Source organism: Scyliorhinus canicula, chromosome 2 (assembly GCF_902713615.1).
Source record: "Scyliorhinus canicula chromosome 2, sScyCan1.1, whole genome shotgun sequence".
NCBI classification, from domain to species: Eukaryota; Metazoa; Chordata; class Chondrichthyes; order Carcharhiniformes; family Scyliorhinidae; genus Scyliorhinus; species Scyliorhinus canicula.
Genome location: NC_052147.1, coordinates 183660474 through 183679544, shown reverse-complemented (window position 1 = coordinate 183679544; position 19071 = coordinate 183660474). Strand labels below are relative to the sequence as shown.

The following is a 19071-nucleotide window of genomic DNA, read 5'->3' as shown; positions in this document are numbered from 1 at the left end:
GTACATCTTTGGACTGTGGGAGGAAACCGGAGCCCCGGGGGAAACCCACGCATACACGGGGAGGATGTGCAGACTCCGCACAGGCAGTGACCCAAGCCGGGAATCGAACCTGGGACCCTGGAGCTGTGAAGCATTTGTGCTATCCACAATGCTATCGTGCTGCCCGAAGGTGGTGGGGGGAGGGGGCAAAAGAGGGGTTGGGAGACCTGAACAGGTATTGGAAGTTGGTAGTAAGAATAGGGGATTGAATCTCAGCAGCAACTAGGATCCCTTAATCAGGCACTACAAGGATTTCACCTTGGTATCTTATAATTCAATTGAGATGTTACTCTTACGTGGTATAACTTATTTCCAGTTTATCACAGAATCTACGACATGGAGACAGGCCCTTCGGCCCAAACTGGTCAATGCCAACCAAAAAACCCATCTAAGCTAACCCCATTTGCCTGCATTTGACCCACATCCATGTATCTGTCCAAAGGCCTTTTAAATGTTGTCAATGTCCCTGTCTCAACCACTTCTTTCGGTAGCTTATTCCATATATGTAGCACCTTCTGTGTAAAAGAGTTGCTCCTCAGGTTCCCATTAATATTTTCCCTCTTGAACATATGCCCTCTAGTTCTCGATTCCCCAACCCTGGGAAAAAGACTGAGTGCATTCACCCTGTCTATGCCTCTCATGATCTTATACACCCAAGATCACCCTTCAGTCTCCTATGCCCAAAAGAAAAAAGTCCTAGTGTTTCCAATCTCTCCCTATAACTCAGTCCCTTGAGTCCTGGCAACATCATTGTAAATCTCTTCTGCACTCTCTCCAGTTTAATAACATCTTTCCTATAACAAGGTGACTAAAACTGAACAGAATACTCCAGGTGCGGATTCACCAATGACCAACAACTACAACATAAATTCCTAACTTCGATACTCAATGCCCTGACTGATGAAAGCCAGCTTGCCAAAAGCCTTCTTCACTGCTCTATCTGTGACTCCACCTTTAGAGAACCAGCCACCTGAACACCAAGATCCGTCTGTTCCACAATACTCCCTAAGGTCCTACCATTCATCGTGAAAGTCCTACCTTGATTTGACTTTCCAAAATGCAACAACTCACACATATCTGTATTGAACTACATTTGCCATTTCTGGGCCCGTTTCCCCAGCTGATCAACGTCCTGCTGCAATTTTTCATAACCTACCTCACTCTACAATACCACCTATTTTAGTGTCATCTGCAAACTTACAGATAAAACTTAGAACCTGCAGAAATTGAGAATGCTTCAAAATTTACTCTCGTACTCCACATCGTGGTAAACTATAATTTTTTTACAGTTATCCATTACAGTTCCTACAATGTCAGTGCAAATATCAGTCACAGAGGAACTGTAAGTTTCTTTGTAATAGTTAGTGCTTGATCTGAAATTGAGTTATAAATGATCGAGAGAAAATACCCTGTCAATAGGATATTGGTTAATAGTCTGTAGTAAAGATGCTGAAAGTATGAATTGGTAGGTCTGGATGAGTTGAAAAGATTTTGTAAAATAATTCCTATAAACAGTTGCTTGTTAGTACTTGAAAATTGCTGAAGAGAGACAAGCTTTTCAAGACAAATCAAGTCAAAACTATCAAACAATTTATATTACAGGAGGAAAGGGTGCTGATTGCCATGGAGAAAGGAACAATTGGCTCCCCAAGCTCCTGGGTAATTCAAAAAAGGCACATAGCTGCTGAGAACAGGCCCCTGTATATCAATATTCATTGCTTTTAACAGGTGTAAATGAGCTGGATTACAAGCTCAACTGATTATCTTAATAACATTCACGATTGTTCAGCAAATGCTGCCCAAATATTGAATCACATCTGAAAGTAGATGTTTTGTTTTGGGTTGTGCAAGCGCAGGCTAGCTGAATATGGGCTGATCTCAAAAAAACTGAAACAGCATGTTGTTTGATTGAATCAATTGATCATTGGGATATATGGCTTACATACCCAGTATCACATTGGTACTGAGATTCACACACAAAATTGCTCAATTATGCATGTTAAGCAGAACTAATAGTGGCATCCTGTTAGTGGAAAATGCCACTGCATAGTAGCAGTGTGAAATGGCTTGCGTAACCGGTTGTTAACATTTTTTATATATATTGCCTTTCCAATTTGAGGTAGATTGGGCACCTATCAGATTCAAAAGTGGCGGATTGTGCGATACACAATGATCTGATCAAGATAGCTTTGTGTTCCTGCGCTCAACCTTTGCTTCAAGCTTGTTGTTCATAGTCGGCAGAGTAAAGACCAGGCCGCACTTTCAAAAACAAAATGTCTTTCAGATGTGATTCCACAATTGGGCAGCACTTGCTCAACAACTCTGAGTGTACTAATAGCGACACTAACAACCACCATGATAATCAGTCAAGTCCGTTACATCGATCAGTTACACTTGCTATAAGTGACATATATCCATAAACAGGGATCTGTTCTTTGCAAACAGAAGAAATGTGTTCAAGCCTTTTCTGATATAAGTGGGAGCTTGTCAGCAGAAAGGTCCCTGTTGCTTTCTCCATGACAACACCATAGCCAGTCAACACGGTAGCATTGTGGATAGCACAATTGCTTCACAGCTCCAGCGTCCCAGGTTCGGTTCCCGGCTTGGGTCACTGTCTGTGCGGAGTCTGCACATTTTCCAAGTGTGTGTGTGGGTTTCCTCCGGTTTCCTCCCACAGTCCAAAGATGTACGGGTTAAGTGGATTGGCCATGCTAAATTGCCCATAGTGTCCAAAATTGCCCTTATTTGGGTGGGGTTACTGGGTTATGGGGATAGGGTGGAGGTGTGGACCTTGGGTAGGGTGCTCTTTCCAAGAGCCGGTGCAGATTCGATGGGCCGAATGGCCTCCTGCACTGTAAATTCTATGAATAAAAACTTGCCAGCCCGTCTGCATTCTTTTCTCATGTAGTATAAATTGTTGTGATCGTTTAAAATTTAGCATTCTTACATTTATCCTGTTGAGTAAAAGACAAAGCCATGTCTCTTTTCAGAAAACTAATGAGCCATTACACCTAAAAATGTACTATAAACATTACAACAATAAAGATTCACAGTTTAGCACTAAGATCCATGAGTTTCACTTGCTTCAATGCCAGACACTAGAGGGGAAAAACAGCATTCAGGACACTTTGTCTTGATAAGGTTGACCCATACATGTTACACATCACTGCAAATCTCTAGCCACTTGCATTGAACTACTTTTCAAGAATAGTGGAAAAAATGACAATACCTGGGGTATAGTTTATTTACAAAGGTTTAATTTCCAAACCAACTGGTTTGTTTGGTACAGAAGGTTACTTAAAATTAGTAATAAAATTAACTTTATTGATATGGCACAATAAATCACAGTTTGAGTTCTTCCACTCAATACAACTTCAATATTAGTAGTTTTTAAATTAAGTTCACTCTTTGTAAACTTGATGTCATAGAAACATGTAATCAGTGTTTTATCGCCTCAATTCAAGTAATTTCATAATTCTAATTTTTAAAAGGTTGAGTTTTTTTGAACTTTCAGTTATTCTGCTGCTGTTCTGAATAATGATTTAAGTTTAAAGCACAGAATGAGACTATTCAATCTGTCATGTTTGGGCTCTTTGATGCATTAATAAAAAGGAAATGAATACAGATACTGTACAAAGCCCATTCACCAAAACTCTAAAAACACTGTTCAGTTTTCCAATCATTTTGCATCTCCATGCTTCTGGAAGTATTTGGCACAGTCGAGATAAGATGGAAGATTTCCAACATCAAATCGACCACTTACATGATGAACAAACACTGGTGTTCTGGAATAGGGAAAAAAAAATATCATATGGCATAAAATTGAAATTAAAATAATGGTTCTTTGAGTTAATCTCTCACCTTGAGTGGACCCAACACAAGAAATTGCCAGGCGCATCCTTCTCTTCCAAGGGTGAATTCTGTCAAAAATGAAACTTTTCTTTAAAATAGTAGGCTATATAAACAGTGCGATCTTCTGACAACGCTCTGCTGGAAAAGCAGCTCACTGGGGCACAGCGTGGCTGGTCAACGCCAGGAGACCCCACTCCCGAGATCCACCCGGCTGGCAACTCCTCGTGAGATTTGACATTGCAAGAAGAATCCTGCCCACAATGTGCGGGATCACTTTTTGACAAATCTGCATATTAGATTGACGCAGTAAGCCTAACTCTAATGTGCAGATTTCCAAGGTACCTGAGGCTTTGGGCTTTGATCCCCTTGCCTCGGTGACCTCGGGTGAGCGTCATTTGGTACTGGCTCTCACAAGTGGGGACCAGACGGAACAGCACTGGTGGGAAGCGCCAAGGGGATCGGAGGCCCCCAGCTGCATACCCTTTGGGCAGGGTGGTCCCTGGCTGTGCTAAACTGGCACCATCAGTGCCATCCTGGCACTGCCAAGTCACCCAGGTGTCACGGTAGTGGTTAGCCCAGTTGCTTCACAGCGCCAGGATCTCAGGTTCAATTCCCGCTTGTCTGTACGGAGTCTGCACGTTCTTCCCCGTGTCTGTGAGTTTCCTTCGGGTGCTCCGGTTTCCTCCCACAAGTACCGAAAGACGTGCTGTTAGGTGAATTGGACATTCTGAATTCTTCACCTGTGTGCCCGAACTGGCGCCGAACTGTGGCGACTAGGGGCTTTTCACAATAACTTCATTGCAGTGTTAATGATGTTATTTGTAACAACAAAGATTATTATTATTAGCTGGCATTTTGTGCGTGCGCGTGATTGAGCCGGGTTTGCCCACCGTGGTTCACGGGGCGGGAGCATACTGTCCCCTGTTGAGTTCGGACTGGGGGGAGGTCAAGATTTTATTTGTTTGCATCGAAGATGGGGGGTCATTTAAAAGTGGTGTCCCGATCCATCGCAACAATGGGCAGTTCTGGCAAGTAGAACTCTCTGTTGTAAAAAACGGGGGGCTGGGGCTATGTGCGGTCTTGGCACATATGGCTACCTAAACGCGCTCGTGCTTCCCTTTTGGGAAGATTGCGCCCAAATATGGTCTATATTGTGCCAAGAAAAAAATGTGTGAAAGGAAGACAGTACGTTGGTTATCTGGATGAATTTATGCCAGGGTTGCCAATATGCTCAATCTACAAGCAGTTTGCAGAACATTTAAATACAAAATACTGATCAAAAGTATGCATAAACAACCCATTATTTAATTCTACAAATGAGACTGTAAAGACAGTAAAGTATTTGCATACAATGCTTAAATGCTGAATTAATAAGAAACTGGACCATGATACATTTATTCATCAATTTGCTAACTGTTCCTGATGTTTACAGTCCTGATCCAGTTGCCAGTTGTAACAACATCGAATAAACTAATTTTCTTTTTGCGGAGTTTAACTTAACCATTTAAATGACAATGGCACATCCAGCCCTGTCAACACTGCAAAGTCCTCATGAAGATCTGGGTGCCAAAATTGGACGAGCTATTCCACAGGCTAGTCAAGCAACAGTCTGTCAGAGTCATACTCATGGAGTCATACCTTACAAACAATGTCCCAGATGCCACCATTGTCTGTCCCACTGGCAGTACAGACTCCCCAAACGTGGGGGAACACTGCTATCGGAAGGACTTGCCCTGGGGTCCTCATCATTGACTCTGGACCCAATGAAGCCTCATCACATCAGGTGAAACATGGGCAAGAAAACCTGCTGATTACCACCTACCCTACCAACCTTAGCTGATGAATCAGTACTCCTCCATATTGAACACAATTTGAAAGAAGCACTGATGATGGCAAGGGCACAGAATGTTCTCTGGGTAGGCGACTTAAATGTTCATTAACAAGAGGAGCTCAGTAGCACCACGACTGTTAACCTTGTCTTGGACATAGCTGCTAGATTGTTTCATAAAATCTACAGAGCAGAAGGAGGCCATTCGGCCCATCGAGTCTGCACTGGCTCTTGGAAAGAGCACCCTACCCCCGTAACCCTGCAAAGCTATCTAACCCAAGGACAATTTAGCATAGCCAGCCCACCTAACCTGCACATCTTTGGACTGTGGGAGGAAACCGGAGCCGCCGGAGGAAACCCAAGCCGATACGGGGAGAATATGCAGACTCCGCACAGAGACCCAAGTGGGAATTGAACCTGGGACCTTGGCGCTGTGAAGCCATAGTGCTAACCACTATGCTACTCTCGTCTCTGGCAGGTGATGAGAACAACAAGAAGTCCTACTTAACCTCGTCGTCACCGATCTATCTGCGCAGAGGCATTTGTCCATGATGGTTATCGATAGGAGTGGCCACCATACAGTCCTTGTGCAGACAAAGTCCTGTCTTTACATTGAGGATACCCCTCCATCGTGTTGTGTGGCACTACAACTTTGCTAAATGGGATAGATTTTGAACAGATCTAGCAACTCAAAACTGGGTATCCATGAGATGCTGTGGGCCACCAGCAGGAGAACTGTATTTAGCTACAATCTGTAGACGCGTAGTCTGGCACATCTCCCACTCTACTACTACCAGCAAGCCGGGGAATTGACAATGATTCAATGAAAAGTGCAGGAGGGCATGCCAAGAGCAGCACCAATGCATACCTAAAAATGATAACCTGGTAAAGCCACAACACAGGACTACATGCATGCCAAACAGCATAAGCAGCATGTAATCGACAGAGCTAAGTGATCCCAAAACCAATGGATCAGGTCTAAACTTACCAATCATGAATGGTAGTGGACAATGGAGGAGATGGCTCCACAAATATCCCCATCCTCAATGACAATTAAGCAAATCACAAAAGACAAAGCTGAAGCACTTAGCAACCAGCAACCATCTTGAACAGGAAGTGCCCAGTGGATGATCCATCGTGGCCTGGAGCTGCAAGTCATCAGTCTATTCAATTCACTCCATGTAATATAAAGAAATGGTTGAAGGCACTGGATATCGGAAAGTCCCTGGGCCCCGAAAACATTCTGGTAATAGTACTGAAGACTTGTGCTTCAGCACCCTAGCCAAGCTGTTCCAGTGCAGCTACAACTAGTATCTGTGCAATGTGGAAAATTGCCTAATTATGTCCTGTTCTCAAAAAGCAGGATAAATCCAACATGGCCAATTTCTGCCCCATCAATCTACTCTCATTCATCAGCAAAGTGATGGAAAGTGACTTTCACAGTGCTAGAAAGTGGAAATTACTCAGCAATAACTTGCTTACTGCCGCTCAGTTTTGGTTCCACCAGGGTCACTCAGCTCTTGACTGCAATACAGCCTTGGTCCAAAGATGGATGAATGCTGAATTGAAGAGGCGAGATGAGAGTGACTTTGGACTTGGTATTGGGGAATATGCCCAGCCAGGTGGTTGAAGTTTCAGGAGGGGAGCATTTCAGGAACAGTGACCATAATTCCGTACGTTTTAAGGTACTTGTCGATAAGGAGAAGAGTAGTCCTCGGGTGAAGCTGCTAAATTGGAGGAAGGCTAATGGCAACAATATTAGGTGGGAAATGAAAATTTAGATTGGGGAGGCTGACACGTGGGAGTCTTTCAGTCGTCAGTTGGTTAGAATTCAGGACTGGCATGTTGCTGTGAGGATGAAGGAGAAGTATGGCAAGTTTTGGGACCTTTGGATAACAAGGGACTGCTCGCCACACGACCAGAAGGATGTGAAGGCTCTGGAGAGTGTACAGAAGAGGTTTACCATGATGTTGCCTGGTCTGGAGGGTATTAGCTATGCAGAGCGGTTGGATAAACTTGGATTGTTTTCACTGGAATGACAGAGCTTGAAGGGCGACCTGATAGAGTTTACAGTGACATGGACCGAGTGGATAGTCAGACACTTTTCCCCAGGGTGCAAAAGTCAATTACTAGGTGACGTAGGTTTAAGGTGCAATATTTAGAGGTGATGTGGGAGGCACGTTTTTTTTTTAACAGAGGGTGGTGAGTGCCAGGAATGCATTGTCGGGGGAAGCAGATACAATGGCGATGTTTAAAAGGCATCTTGATAAATACATGAATGGGATGGGACTAGAGGGATACAGACCTGGAAATGCAGACAGTTTTAGTTCCGACAGGTATCCTAATCGGTTTGGAGGGCCTAAGGGCCTGTTCCTGTGTTGTAATATTTGTGCCACACAAGTGGCAGGCATTGACCATCCCTGACATTTAATGGCTTTACCATCACGGAATACCCAACTATCAACATCCTGGAGGTTACCATTGACCAGAAATTCAACTGTATGAGCCAAAAGCACTGGCAAGAAGGGCAAATCCAAGTCTGAGAATTTTGTAGACAGTAACTCACCTCTTTATTCCATTGTCTACAAGGTTCAAGGCAGGAGTGTGATGGAGCACTCGCCACTTGCATGGATGGATGCATTCCTTGGGAATTTTGACACCATCCAGGACAAGCTGCATGCTTGATTGGCACACCCCATCTACCACCTGCAACATCCACTCCTTCCACCACCAACATACAATGCCAACTTGTACCATCTACAAAATGCACTGCAGCAACTCATCAGGTACCTTCGACAACACCTTTCAAACTGGTGACCTCTCTCAACTGGAAGTACAAAGGGCAGAGACACCACCACCTGTCAATCCCCACAGCATCCTGACTTCTAAAGATGTGCAGTTTGGTGGATTGGCCATGCTAAATTGCCCTTAATGTCCAAAAAGGTTAGGTGGATTACGGGGATAGGGTGGATGTGTGGGCTTAGGTAGGGTGCTCTTTCCAAGGGCTGGTGCAGACTCGGTGGGCCGAATGACCTTCTTCTGCACTGCAAGCCCATGATTCTATGGCCAAGATTTTCAGCTGTCATGGCACAACCTGCCGCTTCAGCGGTGCTGCCAAAAATTCATTGCCTTTCGGCATATCCAGACAATCCTGGTGATGGGTCGTTCCTTCACTGTCGCTGGGTCAAAATCCTGGAATTCCCTTCCTAACAGCGTTGTGGATGTCCCTACACTGCATGGACCGCAGCGATTCAAGAAGGTGGCTCATCACCACCTTCTCAAGGGCAACAAGGAATGGGCAATAAAACTGGCTTAGCAAGCGACATTCACATACTGTGAAAGAATAAAACAAATATCAACAAACACTTGGTATTTGAACACTTACCTGCTTTTCTTGAAGAAAGTTTGCAATTAAAGGAATTGTATTTTTTGAGTATATATAGAAACATGGACACTGAAAAACAGAAAATTGAATATACTGACACCTTAGTTTAGATTATTAGTCAATACAAATAGTATTAAACGTGCAAAACAATTTGCCCGAAAGAAATCAAGTATTGGAACAAGTCACTTCAGTACAGCAAGACCATGCATCAGTATAAAGTAATGCTTTTGAAGTAACTAGTTCCAATATTAGATATTTTTTAAAAGGGTAGTCAAAAAATGTCCAAGGAAAATAAAAACTTACAGCTTTGCGAGAAGTTGTTTCAGTAGGGCTGGGTTTTTCTTTAAATGCAATGACTTGGAATTTTTCGTCAATTTCTAAAATGCCAAACTTTGAAGTTTCTGCAGAGAGAAGTTGCATTAGATTGTTTTCCGCATGATCAATTCAAAAAGAAAAAGGGTTTGTCAAAAAATTTGGATTGACCTTCATCTTTGCATACGTAAGCCAAAACCAAACTGCCACCACAATCAGCACTCTGCAGCTCAGCAAATTGTGCAAGGACATCAGATAGGCTGAAGTCTTCATAGAATAAAGTGTCCCTAAGAAAAATAAATATTGTCAAAGTGGCAATCAAAACATGCAATCAGTTATCAGAAACTCCTTTCAATGAAGTAGGTTTAATATACAATAGTATGTTGATGACACCTCTAGACTCAACAGTTGCAAAGTTCTCCCATTTTCCACCCTCCTTAAAATTTCAGTTCATTCTAAACTCTGCTGCCAGTATCCTAACTCAGAGTCCAATTCACCCATTACCCCGGTCTTTGCTGACCTGCAGTGGATCCTTGTCTTCCATTTCTTCCAGTATCTGTGTTTAAATCCCCTTTGGCCTCCTCCTTGCCCTATCTTTCCTCTCTACAATCCCCCCTTCCCTATTCAGATTCTGGTCCTCTTATGCATGGCCCACATTGGTAGCTGTGGTGTTAGACAGGATTGATTAATTAATATAAAAGCAAATTACTGCGGATATTGGCATCTGAAACAAAAACAGAAATAACTGGACAATCTCAGCAAGTCTGACAGCATTTGTGAAGAGAAAACAGAGCTAATGTTTCGAATCTGGATGACTCTTTGCCAAAGCTAGCTTAGGATATGAAGACCAAGCTTACTAAGGTGAGCTTGGAAATTAGGTTAACGTACAGTCAGTAGTGGTGCAGTAGCAAATCTTTAAGGCATTTGACAAGGTGCTACTTTGAAGGCTACTACAAAAAATAAGAGCTCATGGTGTAGGGGTTAACATTGGTATGGATAGAGAATTGGTTAGCTAACAAGAAACAACTGTCACTAATACACAAGGCCAGCACACCAGGCTGTCCTATCATATCAGGCAATGGGACCCTGTGTGAGAACCTCTCTGGCTGCATCGAGGGCATCTTGAAACCCATCGTACAAGGAATATCCAGTTTCTGTCGCGACACGACGGACTTCCTACAGAAACTCAGCACCCATGGACCAGTTGAACCAGGAACATTCCTCGTCATAATGGACGTCTCGGCACGCTATACCAGCATCCCCATGACGACGGCATTGCTGCAACAGCCTTAGTACTCAACACTGACAACTGCCAATCTCCAGACGCAATTCTACAACTCATCTGCTTCATTCTGTATCACAATGTCTTCACCTTCGACAACAAGTTCTTCATCCAGATGCACGGAACAGCCATGAGGATCAAATTCGCACCTCAATATGACAATATCTTCATGCACAAGTTTGAACAAGACCTCCTCACTGCACAGGACCTTCAACCGACGTTATACACCAGATACATCGATGACACTTTTTTCCTTTGGACCCACGGCGAAGAATCACTGAAACGACTACACGATGACATCAATAAGTTCCATCCCCCTCATTAGACTCACCATGGACTTCTTTCCAAAATCGGTTGCATTCTTGGACACACTCATCTCCATCAAGCATGGTCACCTCAGCACTTCACCTTACCGCAAGCCGACGGATAACCTCCACTTCTCCAGCTTCCACCCTAAACACATTAAAGAAGCCATCCTCTGTGGACAAGCCGTCCGTATGTACAGGATCTGCTCTGACGAGGAGGAGCGTAACAGACATCTACAGACGCTGAAAGATGCCCTCGTATGAACGGGATATGGCACTCGACTAATTGATCGACAGTTCCAACGGGCCACAGCAAAAAACCGCACCGACCTCCTCAGACGACAAACACGGACACAACCGACAGAGTACCCTTCGTCGTCCAGTACTTCTCCGGAGAGCGCAGAAACTACGACATCTTCTATGCAGCCTTCAACACGTCATCGATGAAGATGAACATCTTGACTTCCGGTTGCGGCTATGACCAGCTAAGTCGCACATTTGGCAGCTCCTGCGACAAAGGTGTTTAAGGGCCGATTGGAGGGCCCCGACGGTACTGTAAAGACAAATCCCGGTGGGGGAAGGCTCCCTGAGGAGAGTGAGACCAACTTTATGGTCGGTACTCGGAGTGGGGCGACAAAAAAAGCGGCAGCAGCTCCCCGAAAAAAGCGGGGGAAGAGGACCAAAATGGCGGCCGGTGGTGCACTAGAAGATTGGAGAAAATGGGCGGAGGAGCAGCAGGCCGCTCTCCTCCGGTGTTTTACGGAGCTGAAAGTGGAACTCTTAGAGTCTATGAACGCGACGACCACAAGGCTGATGGGGGCCCAGGCGACCCAAGAGGCGTCGATAAGAGAGCTGCAGCAGGAGATGACTGCAAGGGAGGAGGAGGCCACGGTCCTCGTGGGAAAGGTGGAGGTGCACGAGGCACTCCACCTGAAATGGCAGAGCCGCTTTGAGGAGCTGGACACTCGAATGAGGCGGAAGAACTTGAGGATCCTGGGCCTAGCAGAAGGCCTGGAGGGGCCTGATCTCCCGAAATATGTAGCGGAGATGCTGAGCTCCCTGATGGGAGAGGGGGCCGGTCCATCGCCCCTGGAGCTGGAAGAAGCATATCGGGTCATGGCTAGGCGGCCTAGGGCGAACGAGCCCCCGAGGGCGGTGCTGGTGCGATTCCAGCGTTTCTGTGATCGGGAGAAAGTGCTGAGGTGGGCCAAGAGGGAGAAAAGCAGCAAATGGGAGAATTCGACGGTGCGGATATATCAGGACTGGAGTGCGGAGGTGGCAAAGCGGCGGGCCCGGTTTAACCGGACGAAGGCGGTGCTGCACGCAAAGAGGATCAAGTTCGGAATGCTGCAGCCAGCGCGCTTGTGGGTCACCTACAAGGACCAGCACCATTACTTTGAGACCCCAGAGGAGGCATGGACTTTTGTTCGGGAGGAAAAGCTGGACCTGAACTAGAACTTGGGAACGCCGGCGGTCGAGGCCGCCCGAGTACCCTTGACTGATCAAGTGGCCCATGTCTTTCTTAGGCCAGGTCGGAACTTGGTTAAAGTTGATGGATCGTTTGGTTTCTTTGAAACTTGTGTTATGGGGGGTTTCTGTGTTCCTTTTTGTGTGTCTCTTCCCGTTGCCAACTTCCCTTAATTATTGTTGTTGTAGGGGGGGGCTTTTTTACTGTTTTTTGATCTGTTCTTTAAGGGTTATGGTTACTGTTCTGTTCGATGGAGGGTGATGGTTAAATACGTTATTATTGGGTAGTTATTTAGTTATGCAGGCATAGTTATGTATTTATGTATTTATTTGAGATTTGTTATTTATATTGTTATATTGTTAAGTTGGGGAGGCGGGACGGGGGGGGTGCAAGTTGGTTATGCGTGTTTTCTTTTTCTCTTTTTTCTTCCTCTCGTTTTAAGGGGGCTTTTTTATGGGCTTGGATGGGGACGGGGGTGGAATTGAAGATGGCGGGGTAGGGTGTGGCCGGGCGAAAGCGCGGGCTTTCCCCTGTTTCCCGCGCGCGGGACGGAGGAAGGGGGAGGAGAGAAGAGTGGGGTGTGGCCAGCAATGGCGGCTTTTCTCGCGCTGAAGCGGGGTCAGAGAGGGATGGCAAGGGGGGGGGGAGGCCCCTCCCCCCCCACATCGGGAGGAGTCGGAGGGTGGCAGGGGCAGCCGGGTCAGCGAAAACCAGCTGACTCTCGGGAGTACGATGGTGGATACACCGCGGCTAGGAGGGGTCCTAGCCGGGGGGGGGGGGGGGGGGGGGGGGGGGAAGGGGGGTTAGGGGGGGATACCGGGTTGCTGCTGGAAAGGCCGAGGACAGGAAGGGAAGAACGGGAGGAGAGAGGGGGGGGGGCCATCGCCATGGGGAACGGGTCAGAAGGGGAGGGTCGACCCGGGGCGAACAGGGGACAGGACATGGCTAATAGACAGGGGAAAGGGACGGGTCGCTCCGCGACCCGGTTGATTACTTGGAACGTGAGGGGGCTGAATGGGCCGGTCAAGAGATCAAGGGTTTTTTCACACCTAAAGGGACTGCAGGCGGATGTCGCAATGTTGCAGGAGACTCACTTGAGAGTAGTAGACCAGGTACGCCTGAGAACAGGGTGGGTGGGACAGGTGTTCCACTCAGGCTTGGACGCAAAGAACCGGGGGGTGGCGATTTTGGTGGGAAAGAGGGTGTCGTTCGTGGCGGCGCAGGTGGTAGCAGATAAGGAGGGTAGGTACGTGATGGTGAAGGGTAGGCTGCAGGGAGAGAATGTGGTGCTGGTGAATGTGTATGCCCCGAATTGGGATGACGCGGCTTTTATGAGGCGCCTGTTGGGCCTCATTCCGGGTCTGGAGGCAGGGGGCCTGATCATGGGGGGGGACTTCAATACAGTGCTCGACCCTGGGCTGGACAGATCGAGTTCCAGGACGAATAGGAGGCCGGCAGCGGCAGAGGTGCTAAGGGGGTTCATGGAGCAGATGGGGGGGGTAGACCCTTGGAGATTTGGCAGGCCAAGGGCGAGGGAGTATTCTTTTTTCTCCCACGTCCACAGGGTGTACTCCAGAATAGACTTTTTTGTACTGAGCAGGGGGCTGATTTCGAGAGTGCAGGACACGGAGTACTCGGCCATTGCGATTTCGGACCATGCACCACACTGGGTAGAGGTAGAACTGGGGGAAGCACGGGACCAGCGCCCGTTGTGGCGCCTGGATGTGGGGCTGCTGGCGGACGATGAGGTGTGCGGAAGGGTCCGGAAGGGCATTGAGAGATATCTGGGCACGAACGACACGGGCGAGGTGAAGGTGGGTGTAGTCTGGGAGGCCCTGAAAGCAGTGATCAGAGGAGAGCTGATCTCCATAAGGGCACACAGAGAAAGGAAGGAGAGGCAGGAGAGGGAGAGACTGGTGGGGGAACTTATAGAAGTGGACAGGAGATATGCGGAGACACCAGAGGAGGGGCTGTTGAGGGAGCGGCGCAGTTTACAGGCCCAGTTTGACCTACTGACCACTAGGAAGGCGGAGACGCAATGGAGAAGGGCACAGGGCGCGGTCTATGAGTACGGGGAAAAGGCGAGCAGGATGCTAGCACACCAGCTGCGCAAGCGAGATGCAGCCAGAGAGATTGGGGGAGTGAGAGAGAAGGGAGGGAACGTAGTGCAGAAGGGGCAAGAGGTGAACGGGTCTTCAGGGATTTCTACAGGGAATTGTACCGGTCTGAGCCGCCCAGGAGGAGGGGGGGAATGGAGAACTTCCTCGATAGATTGAGGTTCCCAAAGGTCCAGGAGGAACGGGTGGAGGGGCTGGGGGCGCCGATAGAGCTGCAGGAGCTAGTTAAAGGGATAGGCCAGATGCAGGCGGGGAAGGCGCCGGGGCCGGATGGGTTCCCGGTGGAATTTTATAAGAAGTATGTGGACTTGGTGGGTCCAGTGCTGGTGCGAGCCTTCAATGAGGCGCGAGAGGGGGGGGTTCTGCCCCCGACAATGTCACAGGCCCTGATCTCCTTGATCCTGAAGCGGGACAAAGACCCTGTACAGTGCGGGTCCTACAGGCCTATCTCCCTCTTGAATGTAGATGCCAAACTGTTGGCAAAGGTCCTGGCAACCAGAATAGAGGATTGTGTGCCAGGGGTAATCCATGAGGACCAGACGGGGTTCGTAAAGGGACGACAACTTAACACAAATGTCCGGAGACTGTTGAATGTGATTATGATGCCAGCAGTGGAGGGGGAGGCTGAGATAGTGGTAGCACTGGATGCGGAGAAGGCATTCGATATGGTGGAGTGGGAATACCTGTGGGAGACGCTGGAACGGTTTGGGTTTGGGGAGGGATTTATCAAGTGGGTGAAGCTGCTGTATTCGGCCCCGATGGCGAGTGTGGTTACAAACGGGAGGAGGTCAGAGTATTTTGGGCTCCATCGAGGTACCAGGCAGCGATGCCCCCTATCCCCCTTACTATTTGCATTAGCGATCGAACCGTTGGCGATGGCACTGAGGGGTTCAGGGGGGTGGAGAGGACTGACAAGGGGAGGGGAGGAACATCGGGTATCACTCTATGCGGATGATTTGTTGTTATATGTGGCGGACCCGGAAGGGGGAATGCCGGAGGTAATGGAAATACTAGCGGAGTTTGGGGACTTTTCGGGATATAAATTAAATGTGGGTAAAAGTGAGGTCTTTGTGATACACCCGGGAGATCAGGGGGAGGGAATTGGGCGGCTCCCCTTTAAGAGAGCAGTAAAGAGCTTCAGGTACTTGGGGGTGCAGGTGGCAAGGAACTGGGGGACCCTCCACAAGCTGAACTTTTCAAGGCTGGTGGAGCAGATGGAGGAGGAGTTCAAGAGGTGGGACATGGTACCGCTGTCGCTAGCAGGGAGGGTGCAGTCAGTCAAAATGACGGTCCTCCCGAGGTTCTTGTTTCTGTTCCAGTGCTTGCCCATCTTTCTCCCCAGGGCCTTCTTCAAGAAGGTAACTAGCAGCATTATGGGCTATGTGTGGGCACATGGCACCCCTAGAGTGAGAAGGATTTTCTTGGAACGGAGTAGGGACAGTGGAGGATTAGCGCTACCCAATCTTTCCGGATACTACTGGGCGGCGAACGCATCGATGGTGCGCAAGTGGGTGATGGAGGGGGAGGGGGCAGCTTGGAAACGTATGGAGAGGGCGTCCTGCGGCAATACAAGCCTGGGGGCGCTAGTAACGGCACCATGGCCGCTCCCCCCCACAAGGTATACCACGAGTCCGGTAGTGGCGGCCACCCTTAAAATCTGGGGGCAGTGGAGGCGACACAGGGGGGAAGTGGGGGGTCTGATGGCGGCGCCACTGAGAGGGAACCACAGATTTGTCCCGGGGAACACTGGCGGGGGATTCCAGAGCTGGCACAGGGCGGGCATCAGGCAACTGAGGGACATGTTCATAGAGGGGAGGTTTGCGAGCCTGGGAGAGCTAGAGGAGAAATTTGAGCTCCCCCCGGGGAACACGTTTAGATACCTGCAGGTGAAGGCATTTGCCAGACGACAGGTGGAAGGATTTCCCTTGCTTCCCGATAGAGGGGTGAGTGATAGGGTGCTGTCAGGGGTCTGGGTCGGAGAAGGGAAGGTCTCGGACATCTACAAAATAATGCAGGAGGTGGAGGAGGTATCGATAGAGGAGCTGAAAGACAAGTGGGAAGTGGAGCTGGGAGAGCAGATAGAAGATGGGACATGGGCGGATGCCTTAGAGAGGGTCAATTCGTCGTCGTCGTGCGCAAGGTTGGGCCTCATCCAATTTAAGGTGCTGCACAGAGCCCATATGACGGGGACTAGGATGAGTCGGTTCTTCGGGGGTGAGGACAGGTGTGTTAGGTGTTCGGGAAGCCCTGCGAACCATGTACATATGTTCTGGATGTGCCCGGCACTGGAAGAGTTCTGGGAGGGGGTGGCGGGGACGGTATCGAGAGTGGTGGGAACCAGGGTCAAACCAGGGTGGGGGCTAGCGATTTTTGGGGTTGGGGTGGAGCCAGGAGTACAGGAGGCAGGGGAGGCCGGAATATTGGCCTTTGCGTCCTTGGTAGCTCGGAGAAGGATCTTGATTCAGTGGAGGGACACAAGGCCACCAAGTGTTAACACCTGGTTAAACGACATGGCAAGCTTCATCCAATTGGAAAGAATCAAATTCGCCCTGAGAGGGTCGGTACAGGGGTTCTTCCGGCGGTGGCAGCCCTTCCTTGACTTTCTGGATCAGAGATAGGAACTGGAGGCCGAAACAGCAGCAACCCGGGGAGAAAGGGGGGGGGAAGGGAGGGGGGGGGGATAGCAACGAAGGGAGCACGTCAGCGGGGGGGTCGCGGGCAATGACTGCCCGAGGCCATCGGCAGAAAGGGAGAAACGGTTTGGTTGCTAGACTGGTAGCGCGGGGGGGGGGGGGGGGGGGGGGGGGGGTGCGCGCGGGGGGGGGCGTGGGGAGGATTTTCCAGGGGGGATTTGTTGTGTTATAATTTAAAATGTAGTAGGGGTAAATGTTTGTATCGAAAAATTTCAATAAAAATTATTTTTAAAAAAAAAGAAGATGAACATCTTGCCAAGGTCATCCCCACACCCCCACTACCTGCCTTCAAACAACCGTGCAACCTCAAACAAAGCATTGTTTGCAGCAAACTTCCTAGCCTTCAGAACAGCGACCACAACACCACATAACCCTGCCATGGCAATCTCTGCCAGACATGCCAGATCATCGACATCGGTACCACCATTACATGTGAGAACACCACCCACCAGGTACGCGGTACATACTCGTGTGACTCGGCCAACGTTGTCTACCTCTTACACTGCATGAAAGGATGTCCAGAAGCGTGGTACATTGGTGAGACCATGTAGACGATACGACAACAGATGAACGGACATCGCGCGACAATCGCCAGGCAGGAATATTCCCTTCCAGTCGGGGACAATTCAGCAGTCAAGGGCATTCAGCCTCTGATCTCCGGGTACGCATTCTCCAAGGCGGCCTTCAGGACGCGCGACAATGCAGAATTGCCGAGCAGAAACTTATAGCCAAGTTCCGCACACATGAGTGCGGCCTCAACCGGGACCTTGGGATCATGTCGCATTACATTCATCCCCCACCATCTGGCCTGGGCTTGCAAAACCCTACCAACTGCCATGGTTTGAGACAATTCACACCTCTTTAACCTGGGATTACCTCTATCTCTGGACCTGTAAAGACTTAATTACCTGCAAATGCTCGCATTCAAAGCATTGTCTTGCATCTTTGACTTTGTCTATATGTGTGTTTCTGGAACATACTTCTTCATTCACCTGAGGAAGGAGCAATGCCCCGAAAGCTAGCGATTTGAAGCAAACTTGTTGGACTTTAACCTGTTGGTTGTAAGACTTCTTACTGAACAAGAAACAGAGTAGGCATAAATGTGTAATTTTCGGGTCAGCAAGATGTAACAAATGGAGTGCCGCAGGGATTAGTACTGGGCATTAACTATTTAATAATCTTTATTATTGTCACAAGTAGGCTTACATTAACACTGCAATGAAGTTACTGTGAAAAGCTCCTAGTCGCCACACTCCGGCGCCTGTTCGGGTACAGAGAGGGAGAATTCAGAATGTCCAATTCACCTAACAGCACGTCTTTTGGGACTGGTGGGATAAAACCCGGAGGAAACCCACGCAGACATTGGGAGAATGTCCTAACTTCACACAGACAGTGACCCAAGCCGGGAATCAAACCTGGGACCCTGGCGATGTGAAGCAACAGTGCTGGCCACTGTGCTACCATACAATCTTTATCAATAACATGGGTGAAGGGACTGAATGAATGATGACTAAATTTGCTGAGACACAGAGATAGATAGGAGAGTAAGTTGTGAGGAGGATACAAGGAGTCTGCAAAGGGATATAGCTAGGTTAAATGAGTAGGCAAAAATTTGGCAGATGGAGAATAAAGTAGGAAAATGCGATCTTGTCTACTTTGGCAGAAAGAATAGAAAAGTAGCATATTATTTAAATTAAGGGCGATTGCACAATTCTACACATCAGATAGGTCTGGGTGTCCTGGGACATGAATCACAAAAGGTTAGTATGAGATACGGCAAGTAAGCAAAT

General features: G+C 48.1%; 1 protein-coding gene across 5 annotated transcripts in view; it reads right to left on the bottom strand.

Annotated features, from left to right (window-relative positions):
• Positions 1 to 3274: 3274 nt before the first annotated feature.
• zgc:136439 (uncharacterized protein LOC678627 homolog) overlaps positions 3275 to 19071 on the bottom strand; it is a 45525-nt gene continuing 29728 nt past the window's right edge. For 4 of the 5 annotated variants that reach the window (XM_038789178.1, XM_038789181.1, XM_038789179.1 and 1 more), the window contains 5 exons: positions 9588 to 9703; positions 9408 to 9505; positions 9105 to 9173; positions 3901 to 3959; positions 3275 to 3824 (listed from right to left, as the gene is read on the bottom strand). In XM_038789178.1, the coding sequence (XP_038645106.1) occupies positions 3719 to 3824; positions 3901 to 3959; positions 9105 to 9173; positions 9408 to 9505; positions 9588 to 9703 (448 nt within the window). In that variant the 3' untranslated portion in view covers positions 3275 to 3718. The remainder of the gene's footprint in view (positions 3825 to 3900; positions 3960 to 9104; positions 9174 to 9407; positions 9506 to 9587; positions 9704 to 19071) is intronic. The other variant, XM_038789182.1, reaches the window with a different exon arrangement.